General features: G+C 42.4%; 2 protein-coding genes across 3 annotated transcripts in view; one reads left to right on the forward strand and one right to left on the reverse strand.

The window, feature by feature from the left end:
- The window catches only part of LOC140468795 (cell migration-inducing and hyaluronan-binding protein-like), a 258,752-nt gene that overhangs the window by 83,458 nt on the left and 147,744 nt on the right, over positions 1-27,550 (reverse strand). For both annotated transcript variants that reach the window (XM_072564819.1, XM_072564818.1), the window contains exons 9-11: positions 24,197-24,318; positions 20,104-20,251; positions 15,538-15,729 (exon numbers count right to left, since the gene is read on the reverse strand). In XM_072564819.1, the coding sequence (XP_072420920.1) occupies positions 15,538-15,729; positions 20,104-20,251; positions 24,197-24,318 (462 nt within the window). The remainder of the gene's footprint in view (positions 1-15,537; positions 15,730-20,103; positions 20,252-24,196; positions 24,319-27,550) is intronic.
- On the forward strand, positions 6,766-8,239 carry LOC140469156 (U7 snRNA-associated Sm-like protein LSm10). Its single transcript, XM_072565473.1, has one exon. It carries the CDS (start codon positions 6,852-6,854, stop codon positions 7,215-7,217), a length of 366 nt encoding a protein of 121 aa, XP_072421574.1. The 5' UTR covers positions 6,766-6,851; the 3' UTR covers positions 7,218-8,239.

Below are 27,550 nucleotides of genomic sequence, written 5' to 3' on the forward strand. Positions count from 1 at the left end.
ACCTAAAACATGGGCATAGCAATCCTTTAGTGCCATGAGTTTAAATCCCACTCCAGCAAGCTGTGGAACTGACATCAATAATTCTGGCATTTCATAGATGTGCAAGAGTAACATTAAACCGTGAAACCTTTCCAGATTGTTGGAGGAATGTAACCAGGCAAAAGTGAGGACTGCAGATGCTGGAGATCAGAGTCTAGATTAGAGTGGTGCTGGAAAAGCACAGCAGGTCAGGCAGCATCTGAGGAGCAGGAAAATCGATGTTTCGGGCAAAGGCCCTTCATCAGGAACGTAAGCAGCTCACTAATATAGTTCAAGAAAGAGAATCAGCCTCCTCTTACACAGTCTATACGTGTATGTTAGTGTTAACTCAGGACAATTTGAGATTCACAATTAATAATGCCTTCCCGAAGGGCCCTTGAAATCAAAATGGGCTCGATGCAGGTTGCATCACGGCAAGAAAAAAAAAATTCAGCCTATAGCTAATAACTTAACAATGCAAGGCTGTTTACACTTTCACAATTACTTAAATGCTAAAACATGGTCCGAGGCAGCACAGTTTTAAGACAGTCAGGGATGGAAGCCTAAACGTTCCAAGTGCACAGAGCATGACAGGTTTGTAATATTTGATGCTTTCACTAATTAATAATGGCACAGTGTTGAATAAAAAAAACTGCCTAATTTTAGCTCCATGATACACAAGCAGAGGTATCTGTGCTCAATGACATCCTGTCTCCTCCATAAACTATTTTCAATGTCATCAGCTCTTATTGCCAGTGACAATGCTATCACCATTAATCAGGAAGGTTTGAGTAAAGCAATTCTATGCTCAGCAGGTCATGTGGGAATGAGTGAGAAATACAGCCTACACTTGTGACTGGTACACTGCTGAAGTTAGCAGGAAGAGCACAACAACTCCATGCTATATAAATTAGTCCTCAAATCATTCAAAGGTAAAATAAGTCAAAACCCGAAGGTTAAGCCAGTTAACAGAGATGGGGTGCTTTTCTTTGTCAACATCCAGGCTGTATTGACATGGAAGTTACCCCTCACTCATGACAATAATTTGAGATTTTAATTCTGTTCCACACCCTATTGCCCACTTTAAGAAGCTGCCTCAGACCTACAATGACACCACTTGTCATTGCTCGTTGTCAGTTCTGAAGAAAGGTCACTGGACCCGAAATGTTAACTTTGCTTTCTCTCCACAGATGCTGGCAGATCTACTGAGTTTCTCCAGCATTTTCTATTTTTGTTTCTGATTTCCAGTATCCGTGATTCTTTCATTTTTTTTTTGCCATTGCTTATGTGAAACTCAAGTTGTTTAAGTTCCAGATCTCTTTTGCACAAGTCCAGCATGTGCTGGAACCCATGTAGACATCGAGCTCCACTGAGCTCCTCAGGTGGGGTCAGCAGAGGATGGAGGGGCTGATGGCAGGAGGTGTAGGAGCAATCCCAGGAAGGCCACACACAGACACAGACACAGACACACAAACACACACACCCAGCAGGCCTGGTGTTTTCCCAAGGTGTATTTAAGGGGAAGATGGACAGGTTGATGAAGGAGAGGTGAATTGAGGGTGCATTGGATTGGGGAAAATGGGAGGAGCTTGAGTGCAGTGTAAACACAGACTAGGCATGGTTAGTGCGAAAGGCCTGCTCTTATGCTTGCTTATATCCAATAAAAACCTTTATAATCCACGTCTGCACAATTATGAAAGATGCAATGAAGCTGGATAGGCTGGGACAATTTTCACTGGAGCTTAGGAGGTTGGGGGGAACTTCTGGAGATTTAGAAAGCCATGAGGGGTATAGATAAGGTGAATGGCAGTTGTCCTTTCTTAGAGTGAGGGATTTCAAGATTAGAGGGACGTATTTTTAAGGCGAGAGGAAAAAGATTTTAAAAATACATGAGGCACAAGGTTTTTACACGGAGTGCGATTCGTGTGTGGAATGAACTTCCAGAGGAAGTGGGGGTTGCGGGTCCAGTTACAATGTTTAAAAGACAGTTGAATAAGCACATGAATAAGAAAGATTTGGAGGGATATGAGCCAAACTTGGGCAAGTGGGACTAGTTTAGTTTGGGAACATGGTCAGCGTGAGCCAATTGAACCAAAGGGTCTGTTTCCGTGCTGTAGGACTCTGTGACAACAGACTTAAGAGTATGCACCGACTATGTCTGATTGAGAAGTTGGTCAGGCTAGACACTTTCTTGGCTCCCTGAAATTTGGAATCAAGACTCCAGTATCTTGGTGTACATACTGAAAATGCTCTCCCACCTGGGACAGGTGGAGACTCCACATCCTATCAGATGGGCACTATGTGATCAGAGCCTTTCTTTGGCTGCAATGAACTTGCTGTGTTCAAATTGGCTGTCACATTTTCCACAACAGGGACTTCACAGGTACTTCAGTGGCTGTTAAACACTTTCGGCTCTTGCTAGGCAGAAATGCAAGATATTTCCCTCTTTCCTGCCCAGCACTCACTTATTCATTACTCACTTTCAGCAACACAGGTAACACACAGTTAATGGCACAAACTCTACGACCTAGCTGTTTGTTTTCTTATGCTGTATTTGATGATTTGGGTCATTCTTCAAAACAAATTATTTTCAAGCTCAGTGCAGATTTACAGATTATGGTGGAAGAAAATCAGAAACATATGCAAATAGTTTGAAGATTCCAAAGATCTACTTTTCCACTGCTTTTAAAGTGAGCCATTTTTTTTGCTAGAATGGAAAATATAATTTCGGCAAGATATTTGGAAAAATAAAAATGCACAAAGAATTAGGGAGTGTGTTTAGCTATGGGTTCTATAGAACCATGGTTACAGTGCAGGAGGCCATTTATCCTGTTGTGTTTATGCTGGCTCTCTGCAAGAGTAGCTACCTAGTCCCACTACGCTCTATTCCTTTCCCAGGCATCTGAAAAATGTTCCTTGCCATATTTTTATCTAATTCTCTTTTGAAAGCCTCGTTTGAATCTGTTGCTCCCACAGTCGATCCTGAGCACCCCTGTGAATGGTTGATGTTAGCTTAATTGTCTCTCTTCGTTCATTCTCCCAAAATGGACCACTTCTCACTTTTCAGCAATATATTTCAAGCAGCTCATACCTGCTTGTTCCTGCAGCCTATTGAAGTCTAACTATATTTCACAACACTCCAATTTTTGCAAATCTTGATATTGTGTCCTGTACATCCAAGTCTCGGTTCGTCATATCAACTAAGAACAGTAGTAATCCTAAAACTAATCTCTGGGGAACCCAACAGTACATACATTCCTCCTATCTGAAAAGCAATTTCCTGTCATTGACTCAACATTGTGTCAATGTTGTCACTTTCCCTTTCATCCCAAGGGCATTAACTTTGCTAGTGAGCGTATTATGGAGTACGTTGTCAAACAGCTTTTGGAAGTCAATGTATCCCACATTATCCTCATCAAAATACTCAATCAGATTAAACACCATTTGTCTTTTACAATTTCATGTTAACTTCTAATGAATCACAGTTGCTCTCGTGTTCTTCAATTTTGTAAATTCACTCTTGGGATATGGGCATTGCTGGCTTAAGCAGGTGCTGTTGAGTTGCCTTCTTGAACCACTGCACACCATGGGCTCTCAGTAGATCCACAATGACACATGGAGGGAGTTCCAGGACTTTGAGCTATCCACAATGATGGAACAACAAGATATTTCCAAGTCAGGAAGGTGAGTGACTTGGAGGGGAACTTACAGGAAGTGGGGGTCTCATGTATCTGTTGCCCTTCACCTAGATTATTTGATTCACTTATTGTCACGTGTATTTTGTTACAAAATAGAGTGAAAAGTATTGGATAGTGTTGCCACTCTCTGGCGCTGTCATGAAACACAGAGAAGTAAACCAAAACATTGAATATAAAGAAAAATAGTGCTTCTTGTGAAGTGCTCAGCCATGGGTCTGGAGTGGCCAACCAAGAATCCTTCAGTGCCATCTCCCCTCGACCAACACCACTGTCACAGTGAGTCCTCTCTAGAACCTTCCAATGTAGTCGTGATCGATGCCACCGCATCCTGCTCCAATTCAAACTCACCTCCATCGCTGTCATGAGTCCATTCTGTGCCCACATTGCTGGGTCTCATACCAGGCCAAAACTCACCTCTGCTGCTGCCTCCATGTGTCTATACTGGACGCAGACACTGCCGGGAACCCAAACTTGCCTTCCCCCCACAGAAACCATGGGGGCTGGGCTCACCTTGCTGCTGACAATGCAGTCACCACGAACGAACTGGTTACTGCAACTGCTTTGCAGAAGAAGCAGCTCAAAAAAAAGTCTTCCACTGAAAAGATGAGCTAGCATTAGAACTTCAGAATGACAGATCACATTACAAAGCTGTTCTAACTTTGTTGCAGGTATAAGCTATCTCCTCTCAATTCCTTTCACACTCCTTGCCTTTCTCTTTAATTGTATGTTTTCCTGTGCAGCTTTCCAGCCTCAGACAAGAACAATTGCAACTCAGCTGCAAACTGAGTTGGAAACCTGTGTGATAAACGAAGGAAAGCAACTCTCTAGATTATACTAAATTCTTTTTTTTAAAAGAGGTGCATAAAAGGCACTTTCTAAACATGTTGAAAGATGATAGCAGTCATGGGTTTTAAAGGTGCTATCTCAGCATCTTTAGTGAACTTCTGCAGTGCATCTTGTAGACAGTCTACATTGCTGATGCTGAGTGCCCATGGTGGAGGGAGTGCATGCGGTGCCAACCAAGCCGGCTGTTTTGTCCTGGATGGTGTCAAGCTTCTTGTGTGTTATTGGAGTTGCACCCATCCAGGCAAATGGGCTGTACTGCATCACACTCCTAACTTGCACCTTGTAGGTGGTGGACAGGTTTTGGGGAGTTAGGGGGTGAGTTACTCGCTGCAGGATTCCTAGTCTCTGACCTGTTCTTCTTAATCCAGATTATCATCCCTAAAACACAGTTCGAACTGTCTGGTTTGTATTTGCTGGGATTATTCTCTCAACTCATTTTTAAATTCTCCAGTCCTCCAGAACCATCCCCACATTTGAGGATGGAAAGGTTGTGGTCAGTATGTCTTTAATTTCCACGCTTACTTCTTTCTGCACCTTCAATGTATCCCATCCAGCCTTGGGGACTTATCAACCTTTAAAGTGCAACCAGCCATTCTATTATCAATTCCTTATTAATTTCTAGCCATTCAACGATTGCAGTAATTACCTTCCCCTATGACTCTGGAAGTATCTTTTTCCTTGGTAAAGTTAGAGATAATATATTTAAAGAGTGTATGAATTGTATCCTCTTCATCTCTATATAGATTCCCATTTTGGTTTCTAATCAGTCCACCCTTTCTCTTACGACCTTTGCAAAAGAGTTTTGGAATTCCATCTGAGTTACCTTGTTAGCTGCCAGCCTCTTCTCATGCTCTCTCTTTGCCTCACTTATTTCCTTGCCTTACTTCATCCAATTTTCTATATTCAGTCTGGATCTCACTTGGCTTATATCATAAGACCCCTACATAGTCTTCATCCTAAGTTCTGTTTTAGACAGTCCTACATTTCCCAGTTGTGGAATCTACCTTGATTGTACCTTAATTATTTCCTCTTTAAAATTATTTCCTCTATGTTACAGTTTTGCCTTGGAATCTTTCATTATAATTTACATGGGACAGATCCATTATCACATTAATGCAATTGGCCATGATTCAATTGTGTGTACTTTTTAAACTAGAGATTGCTCCTTGTTCTTTTCGATTACTAACCAAAACCTTATGATACAATGATCGCTGTTCCCTAAATATTCCATGGCTGACCCTTGATCCACTTGGCATACCTCATTCTCCAGAACCAGATCCAACAATGCTCTTTCCTCATTAGGCCAGAAAGAACATCTTCCACAAAACTTTCCTAAACACATTTGAGGAACTCCTCTACTTCTTTGTCCTCTACATTATTATTATTATCCTAGTTGAAATTAGGATCATAGAATCATAGAATCCCTACAATGCAGAAAACAGCCATTTGGCCCATTGAGTCAGCACTGACTCTCTGAAGAGCATCCGACTGAGACCCACACCTCACCCTATTCCCATAACGTTGTATTTACCATGACTAATCCACCTAGCCTACATATCCATGTACACTATGAGGCAATTTAGCATGGCCAATCCACCTAACCTGCTCATCTTTGGACAGTGGGAGGAAGCCAGAGGACTTAGAGGGAAACCACACAGACATGGGGAGATTGTGAAAACTCCACATAGACAGTCACCCGAGAGCGGAATCAAATCCTGGTGCTGTGAGCAGTAACCATTGAACCACCTTGAATAATTGAAACACCCCATTATAACTACTCTATAGTAATTGCACCTATTTGTAATTTTCTTGCTATTTTGATCTTCTACCTCTTTCGCACAAGTTGATGGCTATAGGACAGAGCCAGTTGTGTAATGGTAGTGTTGCAAATCTAACCAAATTGATTCAGTCCCTCCAAGACATCCTCAGTCTTTACTGAAATAATCTCCTTAATCATTAATTCTATCTCTCCTCCTTTCATTCTTTCCCTATCCTTTGGAAATATCTTGTATTCAAGGATGTTTAGTGCCCAGTCATAGAGTCATACAGCACGGAAACAGACTCTTCAGTCCAAAAGCTCCATGCCGAACATAATCCTAAACAGTCCCAACTTTTTTTGATCCAGCTCTCCATTGTTGCAATGACATCACATTCCCATGTGACTATTTACAACCATAAGCTTAGACTGTATTATATTCCCTGCGGGGGGGGGAGCGTTCTACCGTCTGGAGTCCCTGAGTTAGGCCTGGTACTCATCTATCAACTGAATAGAGTTTATGAGTCAACATTATGGCATTGAGCCATTCCATTAAAGAACGAACAATTGCAGAGAACAGCCTCATCATACTTCTCCAGGGGATACATAATCACGTTACCACTGTGGAGCTTAGGGACGAGAGCTCCGTGAAGGGTCGCTTTGTGAACGTTGATGCATTCATGAACATCCGGCTAGCTGAGGTTACATATACTGACAGACAGGGCAGAGTGTCGAACTTGGATGACTTTTTTGTGACTGGCAGAAATGTACGTTATGTTCACATTCCAGATGAGATTGATATAATTGAGACTGTTCAGAACCAACTGCAGAAAATCCACCAAGTGCGTAACTTTGGAGGGAAAGATCGAGGGAGAAGAGAATTTCTATCAAAAAAGTAGCGATGATGTGCCATCACAGCTCAGTGATGCAAGTGGGACATAAAGGATAATGTCAGAATTCGGTGATGTTGGGGTTTGGACAGTGCTGTGTTTGGGGTGTATGAGGACTGGATGGTGTATGGCAAGTGTGTACATCAGGAGTGGGTGGTGTTTGGGTGGGGAATATGAGGACTGTAGTGTTTGAGAGACTGATTAACTGGACTAAGTGGTGTGTGGAGGGGTGGATACCATGACGGGTGTTTAGGGTTTTATGTGTGAATATAATGACTGTGCGCTGGAGGCTTGGTTATCCAAACTTGATGTTTTGGTGGGGGGAGGGGGAGGGGGATGGTGTTGGGTATCGGGTATCTGAACTGATTGCTTTTTTTCAGGTAATTAGATAGTCAAATTGGGTGGTGTTTGGAGAGAGTGGATATCAGGGCTGGAGAGTGGGCATCTGATTTGGGGGTATTGCATGGGACTGGGGTTGATAACTGGACTCAGTGACGTTTGGGGAGTGTGGTGATCAGGAGTGATTTGTGTTTAGGGTGTAGCTATCAGGACAGTGTGGTGTTTGGGCACTGGACATCAGGGCTTAGTGGAGTATGGTGACTGATCACTGTGGGTGTGGATTTGCTTGCCCAGTTGGTCTGATATGCTTGGCAAGACTGGCTGCAATCCTTATTACCATGTTGGAAGCTTCGCACTCCAGTGAGGAATGGGTGGGCCGGTTGAATTCCAGAACAGTACTGAGAGGGAGCTGTGTTGTTGGAGTTACCATCTTTGAAACATCATACCACAGTATCAGCTGTTTCAGTGGTCACTGTGCCAGTACAGCTCCCTTGGCAGTTTTGGAACAATGGAAATTACTAGTTCCTGTCCAGATTCTACATAAACGTTGATTTTATCTTGGAATCTTGCTGTGCTGAACAGCTGCTACATCCCACAACAGATCAGTGACTTGCGCTTCAAATTCCAAGTATTTCTTCAGGTGCATTCTAAGTTATCTTTGAGATGTGGAAGGATGATATACAAATACAAGTGCTATCACAAGAAAAAAAAATAAAAAAAAAATAAATAAAATGGGGGGGGTAGATATAGGACTGATGTTAGGGGTAGGTTCTTCACTCAGCGAGTCGTAAGTTCATGGAATGCCCTGCCAGTAGCAGTGGTGGACTCTCCCTCTTTATGGGCATTTAAGCGGGCATTGGATAGGTATATGGAGGATAGTGGGTTAGTGTAGGTTAGGTGGGCTTGGATCGGCGCAACATCGAGGGCCGAAGGGCCTGTACAGCGCTGTAATGTTCTATGTTCTATGTTCTATGTTCTATGTTCTAGATCTCACCTCATATTTACCATTTCTTTCTCTGATGTTAGCCGCTTCTCTCAATCCTTTATGAACCCTATTTACCTTTCCTAAGGTTATATCCTAGTTGCCATCCTACACCAAGCTGCTTTAGTTAGATTTGTACATATCTATGATTATAAAATCAACAGGTTGATTATAAGTATCTACGTATATCTATATATTTTAATTGTGCAGATGACACACCTCTGGAGCAGCTGGGTCTTGAACCCAGGTCTTCGGAGGGAGGGACACTACAGTAGCTCCAGTTACATTTTATAGATATTTTCCAATCAATCTGTTGCAAGATGTTCTTAAACACCTCTGGAGTATTTGGAACTTGCACCTGGGCCTCCGGGTCCAGAGGTAGAGACATTACCACTGTGCCACACGCACCTCTATTAAATACGTACATTATTGCCTCAAGGCTCTCTTTACAAGTTCAGTTACAATTTCTACTTCAAACTTAAAAACCTTCCAAAGTGACAGTGAAATCAAAGTACCTTGTTCCCAAATTATAGGGGCAAATAAGTGCCTTATTACTCTTTAACTGATCATTTTAAGGTGAAAAACTGTCCTGTTAACTCTGAAAGTGTGGGTGATAGTCTTTAATGAGCAACTATATCAGTCAGTCAATCTCAAATAAATACAACCCAGCCCCTGGCCCCATTGATGGCTTCAATAATGCTAGTTTGGTGTTTAATGGTCAGCTAAATTGACACTGCTCCTTTGACGCAATTGACAAAAAATTCAATCTCCTCTTAACATGAAAAAGGAAAAAAAAACAAGCGCAAAGCAGGAATTAAACTGAAGGGAAGGCGTAACAATGACCAAACTTCATCCCTTGTTAAATTTATCATTTATCCCACATTTGGCCTGTCTGATTGGGAAATGTGTTAAAGTTAAAACTTTCCCAAAGTATGCAGGAGTTAGGAGCCTCAAACACTGTACAGAGCTCAGTGCTGTGCTTGTTGTAGACACTTATTATAGATTGATCCTAAAACAAAGGTATTTTTGTGGTTTCAGGGAACGATAATAGCATCTGTCAGCATGCTAGCGTGTGCCAGATGTTGACAATTTGGAATTTCAAATCTTGGCACGTCTTGGTTGAACGATAAGCGGCTGGAAATATTTGGCAATTGTCCATTTCTCCAAGTAGAAATCTGCCATGTTAGATTATGGACTAATTAGGCAACAATGAAAGGTATGTGGTTATTGGAGGCTTAACACACTGGGGATCACTAGCAGGAGGTGGAGAAGATTATCTAAGAAGACTTATGATGTGCTAAAATGTAAATAACCAAATGCAATTCATTCCTGAATGACCGAGGGATAGGGAAGGAATTTTCCAGTGTACTTTTCCTTATTCTTAAACACAGTTTATAAATAAGGGGTAGGCCACTTAGAACAGAGTTGAGCAGAAACTTCTTCACCCAGAGAGTGGTGGGTGTATGGAATGCTCCGCCCCAGAAGGCTGTGGAGGCCAAGTCTTTGGATACTTTCGAGAAAGAGTTGGATAGAGCTCTTAAGGATAGTGGAATCAAGGGTTATGGGGATAAGGCAGGAACAGGATACTGATTGAGGATTATCAGCCATGATCATAATGAATGGTGGTGCTGGCTCGAAGGGTAGAATGGCCTACTCCTGCACCTATTGTCTATTCTGGCACTTTCTTTCCTTTTGCTTCTCCCACGAGCTTAACTGGGGAAAGGTAATGTTTAGTCAGGATGCTCCAACCATTACAAGTTTGTGCTAGCCTTTATAGATCAGCTGGTCATTGCCTGTTTGTAAATTTTGGGTTTTCTGTTCCTTCTCTGTGAGTCAATGGACAATCTCTCCTTCATCCTGACAGAGTTATTAACATCTTCTTTATGAGGACTGTGCTCATGAATAAAATGTTCCAATAGTGGCAGGTAGCTCACCGCCATTACTCATCCAAAGGTGAGCCTTTGATGACTAGGGTTTGCCTTATAGAAACTGTAACAATGTGTCCCACTTCATGGTATCAAAGATAGTAGTTTCAAGGGAATAGTGGTATTCCTGATGAAGGGCTTATGCTCAATTTTCCTGCACCTCCAATGCTGTCCAATCTGCAGTGCTTTTCCAGCGCCACACTTTCTGAGTCTGATCTCCAGCATCTGCAGTCCTCACTTTCTCCTTTCTTTTTAATAGTGGGATTTGCCAACTGAACTTAACTGTTGGTTTTTCAGTCAGGATATAGGAATTGGGACGTCATGTTGAGGTTGTACAGGACATTGGTGAGGCTGCTTTTGGAGTAAAGTGTACATCTCTGATTGCTCTGCTATAGGTAGGATATTATTATTTTGGAGAGGGTTCAGAAAAGATTTACCAGGATGTTGCCTGGCCTGGAAGGTTTGAGTTATAAAGAGAGGATAGCTGGGACGGGTTATCACTGAAGCACAGGAGATTGAGGGTGACCTTATAGAGGATTATAAAATTGTTAGGGGCACAGGTAAGATGAATAGCAAAGGTCTTTTCCATAGGGTGGGGGAGTTCAAAACAAGGGGACATATTTTTAAGGTGACAGGAGAAAGATTTGAAAGAGACCTGAGGGGTAACTTTTTCACATAGAGGGTTGTCCGTACATGGAATGGACTGCCAGAAGAAGTGGAAAAAGAGTGGTGTGGAAAAGAAGGGCTCTTTTTTCATGGGGCACTGGTATCAGTACTGGGACAGGAGGGATCTGTACCGCTGGGACAGTCCACACCTGAACCGTGCTGCGACCAGCGTCCTAGCGAGAAAGGTAAATAGGATGGTCGCTAGGACTTTAAACTAGAAAGTGGGGGGAATGGAAGGGTAAAACTCCAATAGGAAGCAAAGCTGCAGGTTAACATCTGTGAGGGTGGATTCAACTGCTTTGAAAAATATGAAAAGAAATTAAATGAAAGGAGAACTCAGGAGAGGTTATTAACGTCTCCATCAGACAAAACAGGACAAAGTGTTTGGGAAGGGTTAGGAATCAAACTTTAGACACACTGGATAAATGAATAACAATGAGAAGAGGAATGGTCAATACAGGACTGAAGGTGTTGTATCTGAAAGTGCGCTGTGTCCAAGAGAGGGAAAATGAGCTTGTGGCACAGATCAAAATTGGTAGGTATGATGTGGTGGGCATCATGGGGACGTGGCTACAGGGGGATCAAGACTGGCAGCTAAATCTCCAAGGATAGATGGGCAAAGGGGGTGGGGTTTCCTTGTTAATAAAAAGTAAAATTAGGGGAAATTAGGGAAAAAAAAATAAAAGGGAACCTGAGGGTCAACTTTTCTTACACAGAGGGTGGTACACATATGGAATGAGCCACCAGCACAAGTGGTTGAGGTGGGTGCATTAACAACATTTAAAAGGCATTTGGACAAATACATGGATTGGAAAGGATTAGAAGGCTATGGGCCAGCTGCAGGGAAACTGGGTTAGTGTGGATTGACATTTAGGTCAGCATGGACCGGTTTGGGCCAAAGGGCCTGTCTCTTGCTATAGGATTCTATGACTCGATGAAGTCAATAGCAATAAAAAAAAAGTAAGGTCAGATGATGTAGAATCTGTGTGAGTAGAGGTGAGGAACTTGCAAAACTAAGAAAACCATAATGGGGGTTATCTACAAGCCTCCAAACAGTAGTCAGGATTTGGGGCATAAGGTACACCAAGAGATAGAAAAGGCATATCAGAAAGGCAAGGTTACAGTGATCATGGGCGATTTCAACATGCAGGTGGACTGGGAAAACCAGGTGGTAGTGGATCACAAGGAAAGGAATTTGTGGAATGTCTATAAGATGGCTGTTTGGAGCAGCTTGTGGTGCAGCCCACTAGGGAACAGGCAAAACTGGATTTAATGTCGTGCAACGAGGTAGACTTGATGAAGGAGCTTAAGGTGAAGGGAGGCAGTGACCATAATATGTTGGGATTTACTGTGCAGTTTGAGAGGGAGAAGGTGGAATCAAATGTAGCGGTATTAGAATTGAATAAAGGCAACTTCAGAGGCAAGAGGGAGGAGTGACCAGAATTGACTGTGAGAACAGCTGAGCAGGAAAGACAGTGGAACAGCAATGGCAGGAATTTCTGGGAATAATTCAAGAGACACAGCAAAAATTAATCCCTAGGAAAAAGAAGCATGGCACAGGGAGGATGAAGCAACCATGGATGATTGGGAAAGCAGAAAAGCAAAAGAGAAGGTGTATAATGTGGCAAAGGGCAATGGGAAGCCAGAGAATTAGGAAGCCTACAAAGACCAACATAGGACAGCGAAAAAAGAAATAAGGAGCGAGAAGATTAAATATGAGGGTAAGCTAGCTAATAAGCCGCTGGAAAATGATGCTGGAGAGATAGTAATGGGGAACAAAAAATGGTTGAGGAACTGAATAAGTACTTTGCATCAGTCTTCACAGTGGAAGACACTAGCAATATCCCAAAGATTCAAGACAGTCAGGGGCAGAGATGAGTACAGCGGCCATCACCAAGAAGAAGGTGCTAGAAAAACTGAAAGGTCTGAAAGTGGATAAATCACTTGGGCGAGATGGGCTACAACTTAGAATTCTGAGGGAGAGAGCTAAAGTGATTGCTGAGGCTTTAGTACTGATCTTTCAGGAATCACTGGAGTCAGGGAGGGTTCCAGAGGAAAATTGGTTAAGAAGAGAGCAAGGCAAAAAACAGGAAATTACAGGCTGCTTTGCCTGATCTCAGTTGTTGGTAAGATTTTGGAGTCCATTGTGAAGGATGAAATTGCTGATTACTTGGAAGTGCATGGCAAAATACGATGAAGTCAGCATGTTTTCATTGAGGGGCAGTCATACGTGACAAATACATTAGAATTCTTTGAGGATGTAAAGAGCAGATTAGAGCTGAGTTTGATAAGGGCCTATGGTGTTAGAGCAAGGTGCTAGGATGGATAGAAGATTGACCGTCTTGCAGAAAGACAAAGAATGGGGATAAAAGGCTCCTTCTCAGGATGGAAGATGGTGATGAGTGGTGTTCCACAAGGATCAATGTCGGGACCACAACTTTTCACTTTATACATTAATGAAAAGAAAGTGGAGCAGAATCAATGGGCTGAATGGCCTCATTTCTGCTCCAATGCCTCATGTGAGTACAGTTACAACATTAAAAAGACATTTGACAGGTCATGAACAGAATGGTTTAGAGGGATATGGGCTAAATGCAAGCAAGTGGGACAAGTTTAGTTTGGGAAATTTGGTCAGCATGGATGAGTTGGACTGAAGGGTCAGTTTCTATGCTGTATGATTCTATTAAGTTAAAAATCTCACAACACCAGATTATAGTCCAACAGGTTTATTTGAAAGTACTAGCTTTCAGAGCGCTGCTCCTTCATCAGGTAACTATTGGGCAGGATCATAAGACACAGAGTTTATAGCAAAAGATCAGTGTCATGCAATTTGGTCGAGCTTTCGAAATCTGCAACCCATTCTAAAAGATGAAAGACATGACAGCAATCTAGGTTTGTGCAAGATATTGTTTTATTTGCACGACATTTTGATCTTTGCTCTAAACTCTGTGTTTTATGATCCTGTCCCACTAGTTACCTGATGAAGGAGCAGCGCTCTGAAAGCTAGTACTTTCAAATAAACCTGTTGGACTATAACCTGGTGTTGTGTGATTTTTAACTTTCTACACCCCAGTCCAACAGCAGCACCTTCACAGAATGATCCTATGACCATGAACCTACTGCAATCTTTACAAAAACCCAAATTTTGGATTTTGATCCAAAACACCAGATTAAATGACTTGGAATTTGTTTGAAGAAAAGTAGTAAAACAACTCTTTATTTTGACAGTCCTGGATGATGTGGATAGCAATGCTTACCTGCACAATTGCATGTTTGATGGCAAGGTGTAATGAGAAGAGGTGAAAATAGGTATTGGACTATTTAGACTGGCAACATTTCTAATAGACATGATAAACGTGTTAGAAGTAAAATGTAAAATGGAGAGTTGATCAGAATAGTGTTTATTAATTGCTATGTATCTTTCTGACAGTTGGGATCTGACAAAAAAAGTGCCTTTTTTGGGAAAGACATTGGTTGTGAATTGGAAATTTTGGATCCCAATCTAGGATTTAGGTTGTTGTAAAGGTTTCATTAGGTTCATGGTTGTATGATCATGGAGCCACAGTCATACAGCATGGAAACAGACCCTTCAGTCCAACTCATCCATGCCAATCAAGTTTCCAAAATTAAACCAGTCCCATTTGCTTGCATTTGGCTCATATCCCTCTAAACTTTTCCTGTTCATGTGCCTTTCCTAATGTCTTTTAAATGTTGTAACCAAACCTGCATCTACCACTTCCTCTGACAGCTCATTCCGTATACGAACGACCCTCTGTGTGGAAAAGTTGCCCTTCAGGTCCCTCAGTGACCAACACCGATGCGATACAGACAGGTTCTTGTAGGACAGATGAATCAGGTTCAAAGTTTATTCACTCATGGGATGTCAGTAAAATCTTAGGTCATATACTTGAAATCCTCAGCAGATGAAGAAATGAATGCCAGTGAGGAACAAATAATACAGAATAGAAAAGCAGTGATTCTGAAATATGTGGGAAAATGTGAATGCAAAATCTGAGATAAACAAGGGTGCATCATAAGGGTTAGACTCTATCCAGTCTGTTTAAAACAATCAACTTTGACTGACCGGTGACTACCCATATGCAAAGCATTCTGTATCCATTAGTTCTGAAACAGTTTTCCTTGTTTTTCTAGAAAGCTTTTCCTGAAGTCCAATTGCCTTGGCACCAACAATTTCACCCCTTATTTGCCAACTCTTTCCTGTTTTACTATTTCATACTTGCTCCCAGCTTATAGTGAAGTAAATCTATTTCATCAATACGGTTTTGGGGTATGGACAATCCAGTCACTCAGTGTAGCAATCTGAATGACATCCATTTCATAATTGTCTGCACTCAAGCTTTTCACAAGATGGGACTTCCTTGAAGAAAGTCAATTACATCAATGAACAATATCATACCTTGGATTTTGACCTGGTTAGGTCTGCATTCTGGACAGTGCAGGAGTTGGAATTCCTCTGCCTGATGCATAGAATAATCTGTGCTGGCAACAAAAATGACATCACCAGGCTTCCAAGTTCTGGCGTCATCCACTAGCTGCAGAATTGTGCTGTTAACATGCATATCTATGGTAACGGTCACCTTGGGTCGCACTGAAAGAAGAGAATTTGATGTTTAAGTTTATAAGCATTAAACTGCATCACCTGCCAATTCTTCAACCTCTATAACCAGAAATGGACCATAAGCAATCTTATATGGAACAGCTGTTACTGGGATTAAAAAAAGAAAAACATCTAAAACAAATTCTTCTGCATTCTTGAAAGTTTTGGATTGCATTTTCCTTGTACAAAGCGCAATGAAAATGACAGATGTGGTAATCTTTTAAATAGGAGATTTTATGTAATACCATTTCAGTAACTGGAACAGTAAACAAGAACAATCTTCCCATCACAATAAACTCATGCTAAAGATTGATTAACACTTAACAGTGTACCACTCACTCACTGTAAATGACAAAATGACCGAACGTCTCTACAGAATGTGCATCATGGTTGGGATAAAGTCAGACATGAAGACCATGAGGTCATGACTGCTAATTGCTACTAGTAGTAACATATGTGCAAAGAAACTATTCTGTCCAATGGTCATAAAAAGGCAAAATACTTTTTTTTCCAGATATTATATCTTCACGAACGGAACTTTTCCAATCCCATTCTTATAGAAGTTTTCATCCCATTAGTCTAGCCAAAGTCAAACCAGGGCAAAAGGTTTTTATGCAGTCAGTTTGTGCTAAACAGACTGAGTACAGCAAGGCTAATAGAGGCAGAAGAATTGTCAATAGAGAGGATAATGTGAGATGTTATTATGCAATAGCCAAAGGCTTCAGGTCCTCTGTTACATATTAATGAGATATTTTCAGTAGATCTTTTGAATGTGATTCAAAGAAAATGTTCTATCTGAGGTGTAATTATTGTTTTCCAAGTTCTTCAATGGTGCCAAATGTTTTATCACTCAACAATGCTGGAGTAGATAATAGAAAGTGGTTTCCCTGAAGGCTACTGTAGTGTATCATTATGCAAATTTCAGACTGGGGATGTATTGTGCTAATATTTTCACAGAGATGAAATGAACTGTGTCTCTAGCTAACAGGCAGAACAAAAGAACATACAAAATAGGAACCATTCAGCTCTTAAGTCCACCATCTTATAAGGTCACAGCAGATTTGATCCGTGGCCTCAATTCTACTTTTCTGTGTAGCCTCACAGCCATTGACCCAGTTATAGATCTAAAATCTGTTTAATTTAGACTTGAAGACATTCAGTGATCAAGCATATGCTGCTCTCTGTGACAGAGAATTTCAAAGATCAACTGAGAGAAGTAAATGTTTCTCATCTCCATTTGAAGTGGGAGCCCTCTTGTGCCTGCTAATTCTAGGTTTCCCCAAAAACGAAAACATTTTCTCACATCCCTCAGGACCATAACTAGTCCGACAAAAATCACCTCCAATTCTTCTAAACTGCAGCATGCACAGGCCAAACAGCTCAACACTTCCTCAAAAGACAAGCCATTTATCCCAGGAATTAGCTTCATATACTTCTTCAAATTGCGTCCAAAGAAAACATATTCCTCCATCAGTCAGGTGACAGAAATTGTATACAAAACTGATAGGTAGCACAATATAATAGCTTCAACTACAATCTATTAGAGGAGGAATAAACAGTTACAAACATGTATCATATATATGTGTATACACACAATATGTAAGAAAATATTTTTTGAAAAGCAATTAAAAAATATTCAAATCCCAGGGTAGAGGAGTCCAAAACTAGAGGGCATCGGTTTAAGGTGGGAGGAGGAAGATTTAAAAGGGACCAAAGGGGCAACTTTTTCATGCAAAGGGTAGTGTGTGTATGGAATGAGTTGCCAGAGGAAGTAGCACAATTACAACATTTAAAACGCATCTGGATGAGTATAGGAATAGGAAGGGTTTAGACGGATATGGGTCAAATGCTGGCAATGGACTAGATTAGGATATCTGGTTGGCATGAACAAATTGGACCGAAGAGTCTGTTTCAGTGCTGTACAATTCTATGACTATAAATCCTCAAAGGATAAGCTAAATCTGTATGAAGGATTGAAATGAATAATTTCTTGGGGGCTGTTTACTGGCATTGGGTTTTCTCCATGGTAATGCAGGGATCTGGAGAACCATAGAGACTAGTGGCAGGAAATATTTGCAGTGGGAGTTGTCAATCTGTTCAAAATAAAGTGACTGATCTCCATGGCGAATCTGGGAGCTTCACAGGGAGATTCCTGTCTTCACTGAAGTTGCACAATGATACATTATAGTTACCATCAGGAAACCACTTTCTATTATCTATTCGAGTATTGTTGAGTGAAAAGAATTTGGTGCCATTGAAGAACTTGGAAAACAATAATTACACCTCAGATTGAACATTTTCTTTGAATCACATTCAAAAGATCTACTGAAAATACCTCATTAATATGTAATATGAAGCCTTCGGTTTTGCATAGTACTGTCTCTCACTACCTCTCTATTGACAATTCTTCTGCCTCTATTAGCCCTCATTTACTTGCTGTGTTTAGTACATACTGACTGCATAGAAACCCTTCACCCTGGTTGGACTTTGGCTAGACTAATGAAATGAAAACCTCCATATGAATGGAATAGGGAAGTCCCATTGGTGAAGACACAATACTTCAAAATAAAGTCAGTGAACAAGAAATGAATTTGGTCTGTATGGTTGGACAATCAATGGAGCTGACTCAGGTATTGGCAGTGAATACTATGGCTTCTGTTCTGGTGAGAGGGACAATATTGGAATGGGGACTCGTTACAAGACACAAGTGTGATAACATAGCCATTGCAGTCTACACATTTGATGGAGTAAAGACTACATTAAGTAGGTGTGACATGGCCTGGGATACATGAGGAAAGTGTTTTCATAGGTATTAACAGAAAGAAGCATCCTACAGCCTTATTGGATTTCCTATAGCACTGCACACACAAAATAACAACTTGGAGATCAATAGACCAAAGCAAAGGGAAATGCCTGGAGATTGAGGGGCAATAGGACTGAAATTCATGGTAGGGTGTTTCAACTCTACAACTACAACACATGGGCGGCATGGTGGCACAGTGGTTAGCACTGCTGGTTCAATTCCTGCCTCAGGCAACTCTCTGTGTGGAGTTTGCGCATTCTCCCCCTGTCTGCATGGGTTTCCTCCGGGTGCTCTGGTTTCCTCCCACAATCCAAAAATGTGCAGGTTAGGTGAACTGGCCATGCTAAATTGCCCGTAGTGTTAGGTGAAGGGGTAAATGCAGGGTAATGGGTCTGGGTGGTTGCGCTTCGGTGGGTCGGTGTGGACTTGTTGGGCCAAAGGGCCTGTTTCCACACTGTAAATAATCTAATCTAATACTAACTCCCCTTTAAATCCTACCAATTAACTAAGCTAAGTCTGGGATTTTAAAGATGGTCCAATACTGACTCATAGAATCCCTACAGTGTGGAAACAGGCCCTTTGGCCCAACAGGTCCATACCGACCCTCCAAAGAGTAACCCACCCAAGTCTAGTCCCCATTACTGTACATTTAACCCTGACTAATGCATGTAACCTACACATCCCTGAACGCTATGGGCAATTTAGCATGGCCAATCCACCTAACCTGCAGATCTTTGGTTTGAGGGAGGAAACCAGAGCACCTGGAGGAAACCCACGCAAACATGGGGAGAATGTGCAAACTTCACACAGACAGTCACCCAAGGCTGGAATCGAACCCGGGTCCTTGGTGCTGTGGCAGCAGTGCTAATCACTGAGCCACCATGCCAACTCAGTGGTGGTTAACAAATAGTTCGGGTGTGTAGGCCCAAATACAAGGCACGTTTACTTCAGAAGGATGGACACAGTGCGCACAAGGAATGGGTGCATGACTGACTGAGCCCCAGAATCTAGGTGAGAAGATAGTGAGGTGAAAGGCATCCCAGGAAAAGCAGGTGACAAGGAAAAGTGGATGGGGAAGAAACAAAATGGCAGGCAGTCTTGGGTAACTTTTGCCACAACACCACCTAATGACCAGTAGCCAGCCATTACAGTGTGACAAACAAATGTTGACAGTGCTATAAACAATGTGGCAACAGTGGTGAGCAAGTTAAGACTTAATAGAGTCATAGAGGTATACACCCCCAGGATACAGACCCTTTGTTCCAACTTGTCCAAGCCGACTCGCTATCCTAAACTGATCTAGTCCCCTTTGCCAGCATTTGGCCCATATCCCTCTAAATGCTTCCTATCCATGTATCCATTCAGATGTCATTTCAATGTCATAACTGTTTTATTAGGTAATATATACAGGCTCCGCTAATTGTAACCCAGAGGTGAGTTTCATATGGTTATGTCAAATTATCATGTGAGAACACTGCTCACAATAATTACTAAGTCATGACTTGTACATATTTATTTACAGCGTAGTTACTGCTATGAGAGATACACAGAATAGCACAGACCTGGTTTACCACAAAGAAAGCGCACTTTATAGTTCATGCAGCTTCCATTAGCTTGATCCTTATTCCGACACACAAACCCATAATCTTGATCATGCATATGAAACACTTGTCCTGTCCGACTGGCTGGGATTCCATGAACAGTAACAACCTAAAACATAAACAGCACTTTAATAAACACATTTTCATCAAATGTCCGCAGGAAAACTCCCATTCTCTTGTTGGAACTTTGGCAGAAACCCTAGAACAGTGGTGAACAGAGTTGTTTTTTCAGATTAGATTAGATTCCCTACAGTGTGGAAACAGGCCCTTCGGCCCAACAAGTCCACACCGACCCTCTGAAGAGTAACCCACCCAGACCCATTTCCCTCTGACTAATGCACCTAACACATGGGCAATTTAGCATGGCCAATTCACCCGACCTGCACATCTTTTGGACTGTGGGAGGAGACCGGAGCACCCGGAGAAAACCCACACAGACACAGGGAGAATGTGCAAACTCCACACAGACAGTCGCCCAAGGTTGGAATCGAAGCTGGATCCCGGTGCTGTGAGGCAGCAGTGCAAACCAGGATTCCTGCCAACGCTATACCTTCATTGCCAAATAGAAACCCACATCATTAGCAAACCCATCCAGTTTCAAAAATTTGATCTTACAAATCGACATAGGGTGGGAGAAGGAGACAGCAAGAGGTCAGGGTAGAGAGGGACAAGGGAGACTCATGTTTGGCTTCAGAAAACTGTATGTTGTGAGGCTGGAGGTGAGCACTCAAACTTTATATACTCAGCAATAATAGTTTAAATCTCCCACATTAACTACCTGGCCTGGAGCTGCCCAGTCATCATCTGAAGCTGCACCACTGAACAGCCAGGAAGGGCACCAGCAGGCAGAGTCCACATGAATAAAGAATCTCAAGCCCAGATGATGGAATTGGGAACTGAGTGCAACTTTAACTTACTGATGTGAGCAGGAAATGGTGCAGGTATCTGCCAGCAAACCCCACACCCAGTGGGACAGAAATCAAAGCCAGACAAGTGTTTAAATTAATTTGTGACTTAATTGTGTCTCAGAGGATCAAAACAAACCACAGCCTCAGCAGCCAATTCTGACACTGCCCGGTCTCAGCTCCGGCTCACAGGACTTTCTTTCCATTTCTTCCCTATTTCCTGCTCAGATCCAAGATTTAAATAAAGGCCTGATGTTAAAAAAAGCAAGAAGAATTTAACATGCTCAGCAGAGCTGGTGAGGTTTGTTGGTACACTGGACAATTGATCAGGGAGGACGATGTTGTTTGGGGAATCTGCTGCCTTCCCCCTGCCCTGATCAAGTCCATGACTAAAAGGCTTCTGCCCCACCCCACAACCTATCGAACCCTTTCATTGACCAATTAATTCCCACTGACAAGCCTCGTCTTGCCACCACTGATATTAACCCAGCCCTGGGCATGGCAGTTACCAGCAGGACTGTGATACGCTTACCCATGAGGGATTACTTCCCATCTTCCAGGGTTTAGATGGATGTTCCATCAAGGGTCAGAGTTGTGGGAGGGAGCAGGGGCATTGCTGAGAGCAAACCCCCACCACACGCAGAGCCTGTCAGTCTAACAGCAGTGGCCTTCCAGTGGCACATACTATGAACATGGAGCAGTAACCCAATCAGGCCCTTGAGCCTACTGTGCCCTTCAGTAAGTTCACCACTGGTTTAATCATGACTTCAACTCTGCTTTCCCACCAACCCCAATAGCCTTTGACTCCCTTCTTAGTCAAGAATGTAGCTTACTCATGCCTTAAAAATATTCAGTTGGGCCTGAAGCATTGGGAACTCACCACAGAGGGCACTTGCTCTATGTTCAGGGCCCCCAGTTGGTTCCTATTTCCATCTGGATACTGGAATTCTGCTAAAAAATCCTAACTCTTCCACCAAAACCCACCGACAGTTAAATTCAAGTCCTTTTTCTTAAAACAAATGCTATAATCCCAGACACCAGTGGAATAAGTGGCTATATTGTCACAGTAAGACTCAGCTTAATGTAAACCTACTATGGAGAATAATGACTTTCTCAGCGATATTGGCATTTTCAGTCTCATCCAGAATTCACTGAAGATTTCATGGCTAGAAGCCTTAATTGGTGCAGTTCACTGCGGCTGTTACTTTTGCACACGGTCCAGAGCTGTTTTTATTAAGGTCATTAATGTCCATGTAAGTATATCTCATTCAAGAATGATTGGGCAAGGTTGTTGAACTAATCAAAATTGGTTTACCAGTAAAAGCTTCAATTGAAAATGCTGCTTAGAGAACATTGGGGGATGAACTTTTTAATTGTTAATGGCACTTTGCTGTTTCCCTCTACAGATGTGTCATAGAGTCATAGAGATGTACAGCATGGAAACAGATCCTTCAGTCCAACCCATCCAGGCCAACCAGATATCCCAATCCAATCTAGCCCCACCTGCCAGCACCTGGCCCATATCTCTCCAAACCCTTCCTATTCATATACCCATACAAATGTTTCTTAAATGTTGCAATTGTATTAGCCTCCACCACATCCTTTGGCAGCTCATTCCATACACATACGATCCTCTGCGTGAAAAAGTTGCCCCTTAGATCTCTTTTATATCTTTCCCCTCTCACCCTAAACCTATGCCCTCTAGTTCTGGACTTCCTGACCCCAGGGAAAAGACTTTGTCTATTTGTCCTATCCATGCCCCTCATAATTTTGTAAACCTCTATAAGGTCACCCCTCAGCCTCCGACGCTCTAGGGAAAATAGCCCCAGCCTGTTCAGCCTCTCCCTGTAGCTCAGATCCTCCAACCCTGGCAACAGCCTTGTAAGTCTTTTCTGAACCCTTTCAAGTTTCACAACATCTTTCTGATAGGAAGGAGACCAGAATTGCACGCAATATTCCAAAAGTGGCCTAATCAATGTCCTGTACAGCTGCAACATGACCTCCCAACTCCTGTACTCAATACTCTGACCAATAAAGGAAAGCATACCAAACGCTGCCTTCACTATCCTATCTACCTACAACTCCACTTTCAAGGAGCTATGAACCTGCACTCCAAGGTCTCTTTGTTCAGCAACACTCCCTAGGACCTTACCATTAAGTGTATAAATCCTGCTAAGGTTTGCTTTCCCAAAATGCAGCACCTCACATTTATCTGAATTAAACTCCATCTGCCACTTCTCAGCCCATTGGTCCATCTGGTCCAGATCCTGTTGTAATCTGAGGCAACCCTCTTCGCTGTCCACTACACCTCCAATTTTGGTGTCATCTGCAAACTTACTAACTGTACCTCTTATGCTCACATCCAAATCATTTATGTAAATGACAAAAAGTAGAGGACCCAGCACCGATCCTTGTGGCACTCCACTGGTCACAGGCCTCCAGTCTGAAAAACAAACCTCCACCACCACCCTCTGTCTTCTACCTTTGAGCCAGTTCTGTATCCAAATGGCTAGTTCTCCCTGTATTCCATGAGATTTAACCTTGCTAATCAGTCTCCCATGGGGAACCTTGTCGAACAAAATGAACTTGCCATGAGTGATAAAACTGTTCAGCCTCCATTCAAAGAATTTAAACTCGTAGGGTACAGGCGTTGCTTATCTGCATGTTATTGATGTTTTCTGGCATAGACTTTAGTTTGCCTGCATATTGATTGATTTATATGGGGTACAGGTCTGAGGGTTAACTTGAATGTCCATTAAGTCCTGAGGGGTAATCCGTACATTGATTGACCTTTATGTGGTACAGTCCTTGGTTAACCTGTATATCAATTGACCCTTTCGGGCATAATCTTTGCCTCACCTGATTTTCAGCCATAGCTTTTGGTTTACCTGTATATTAATCGATATTTTCAGGCATAGTCGTTAGTTTAACTTCATATTAATTGATGTTTTACGGTATCGACCTTGATTTGCCTGTATATTGATCGCCCTGAGGTTAACATATATATATATTTACTGATCTTTATGGGGTACATCTGGTAAAGCTGTCTATCAATTGAGCTTTACAAAGTACAGTTCTGAGGGTTAACTCGTATATAGATTGACCTTTACGGGGTACTGTCCTGAGAAATAACCTGTATTGCTGTTTACCTGAATATCGATTGGACTCTCACAGATTTTCCCAGGAAATGCAACTCTCAAGTCAGACAGTTTTTCCCAGTCTCCCGATCCTCGCTCATCATCCCGGTTAAACCATTCGGTCCACTCCACATCTACAGACAAGGAACATCAGAATGTTGAAGACAGTGGAATGATGGACACTTTAATGGGTGAAATTTGACAAGGACCGTGCTGAGTGTGAAATGATTGCCTGCACATTACATCAATCTCAATGTTCTCAATGTGCACTGGCCATTTGTGTTATTGCAATTAATATAGAATCTTGGCCTCATTATTGCTTCAATTCTGATCCAACCAGCTTTGAGTTGTTGTTTCAGTCAAACTTGAATCTAAAAAGACAACATTTTGAAGTGTCATTCAGTGCGACAATCGTGAAACAAATCGGGCCACCGGTGCTCCGATTTCCTCCCACAATCCAAAGACGTGCAGGTCAGGTGAGTTGGTCATGCTAAATTGCCCATTGTGTTCAGGGATGTGTGGGTTAGGTGCATTAGTCAGGAATAAATGTCGGGGAATGGATTTGGGTGGGTTACTCTTCGGAGGGTTGGTGTGGATTTGTTGGGCCGAAGGGCCTGTTTCCATACTGTAGGGAATTTAATCTAATCTAAACAATTCTCCTACACTAGTTACATAACCACAATCAGCCCTGCCATTCTGAAGTTTAGCAAACAATTTGTTAGCAGTTAATTGCTGCAATCCTCTTCACACTAGCTGCAAACTTTATAATCAGGCCAAGGACTGAACGCCAATTCAATGGAAAACAACCCAAAACAAGAAACATTTAAGCTTGAAGTCGTTAAAACCCTGTAGCTTTGAAGCAGCAAGAACAGAATTTTGAGAGAAAATTATGCCTGAGGTTTTGCAATATGTTTTGCATTGTCAGTGAACATTAAGATGAATGACAGTGAGTTGAACATGCATCCGTGGCGTTTTAAACTGAATAATTGTGTTTGCAGTCAGCAGATTCTTTTTAATCTCTGATTTTTTTTAACACTAAGGGAAAGGCAGAAGCTCTATTGCTAAACAAGAGCACGAGTGGTTTACTTTCTCGAACAGTATAATAGAATCCCTACAGTGTAGAAACAGGTCAGTCAGCCCAACAATTCCGCATTGACCCTCTGAAGACCATCCCACGCTATCCCTGCAGCTTGACATCTCCCATGGCTAATCCACCTAAACACCCCTGGACACTACGGGCAATTTAGCACGGCCAATCCACCCTAACCTGCACATCTTTGGACTGTAGAGAAAACCAGAGCAAAACCAGAGCAAACCCACGCAGACACGGGGAGAATGTGCAAACTCCACACAGATAGTCACCTGAGGCTGGAATCGAACCCAATCCCTGGTGCTGTGAGGCAGCAGTGTTCTCAACTGAGCCACCATGCTGCCCCAATACATCCAGCTACCACGAGACAGCGAGAAAAAGGAGGCTATTCAGCTTCTTGAGCTAGTTCTGGAAAAGCACAACAGGTCCAGCAGCATCTGAGGAGCAGGAGAATCGAGGTTTTGGGAATAGGTCGAATGCTGCCTGACCTGCTGTGCTTTTCCAGCACCACACTCCAACTCTGACTTCCAGCATCTGCAGTCCTTACTTCCTCCTTCTCGAGCTAGTTCTGCCAATCAGTTGGATCCTGAGTGATCTGTGCCTCAACCCCATTTGTTCCACACCCCATGACAGACTTCCCCAAAGATTTTTCAATCGTGGTTTGCAAACTGAATAGATCCGGCATCCGCAGCATTTTTGGGAAAAGTGTCAGGTTTCCACAAACCAATGAATGAAGGAGTATTTCTAGTTTTACACTCCTATATGTCCAGCTGGAATCTTTAGGTCAATGTGGAGCTGTTCTTACAAGCTATATCCTGACCAGCTGTTAGCACCATTAGAATATATTCAGCTACCTGACACTCAACTAAGAAACATGTTCTTTCTTGCATATTTGCTGGTTTGTTGCATATTTTACCTCAAGGCTAGCAGAAAATCCTAAATCTACAATTGATTTATTGCAGTGCTTTGAAGTAGCTCAACTATTCCACACATATTTCCACATATTCTCAGAGCTCTAGCTTCTCAGGCCTTTCAGAGGCTAAACCTGAATTAATCAATCAAGCATAGTGTAAATAGATCAGTGAACAGACTAATTTAATATTAGAAACAAATATATTTATGGATCGAGAGAGTTGTAAAATGGACGATTTGGTTAATTCTTGGGTTGTAGAGGATTTGGAGTCATGTAGTCATAGAGATGTACAGCATGGAAACAGACCCTTCGGTCCAACCCGTCCATGCCGACCAGATATCCCAACCCACTCTAGTCCCGCCTGCCAGCACCCAGCCCATAACCCTCCAACCCTTCCTATTCATATACCCATCCAGATGCCTTTTAAATGTTGCAAATGTACCAGCTCCACCACTTCCTCTGGCAGCTCATTCCATACACATACCACTCTGTGTGAAAAAGGTGCCCCTTAGGTCTCTTTTATATCTTTCCCCTCTCACCCTAAACCTATGCCCTCTAGTTCTGGACTCCCCCACCCCAAGGAAAAGACTTTGTCTATTTATCCTATCCATGCCCCTCATAGTTTTGTAAACCTCTATAGGGTCACCCCTCAGTCTTTGACGCTCCAGGGAAAACATTCCTAGTCCCTTCAGCCTCTCCCTGTAGCTCAAATCCTCCAACCCTGGCAAGATCCTTGCAAATCTTTTCTGAACCCTTTCAAGTTTCACAACATCTTTATGTTATGGTAGGAAGGAGACCAGAATTGCACGCAATATTCCAACAGTGGCCTAACCAATGTCCTGTACAGCTGCAACATGACCTCCCAACTCCTGTACTCAATACTCTGACCAATAAAGGAAAGCATCCAAACGTATTCTTCACTATCCTATCTACCTGTGACTCCACTTTCAAGGAGCTATGAACCTGCACTCCAAGGTCTCTTTGTCCAGCAACGCTCCCTAGGACCTTACCATTAAGTGTATAAGTCCTGCTAAGATTTGCCTTCCCAAAATGCAGCACCTCTCATTTATCTGAATTAAACTCCATCTGCCACTTCTCAGCCCATTGGCCCATCTGGTCAAGATCCTGTTATAATCCGACCTTCTTCACTGTCCACTGCACCTCCAATTTTGGTGTCACCTGCAAACTTACTAACTGTACTTCCTGTGCTCACATCCAAATCATTTACATAAATGATGAAAAGTAGAGGAACCAGCACTCCACTGGTCACAGGCCTCCAGTCTGAAAAACAACCCTCTACTCCCACCCTCTGTCTTCTACCTTGAGCCAGTTCTGTATCCAAATAGCTAGTTCTCCCTGTATT

This window comes from Chiloscyllium punctatum, chromosome 48, assembly GCF_047496795.1.
Source record: "Chiloscyllium punctatum isolate Juve2018m chromosome 48, sChiPun1.3, whole genome shotgun sequence".
Taxonomy (NCBI): Eukaryota; Metazoa; Chordata; class Chondrichthyes; order Orectolobiformes; family Hemiscylliidae; genus Chiloscyllium; species Chiloscyllium punctatum.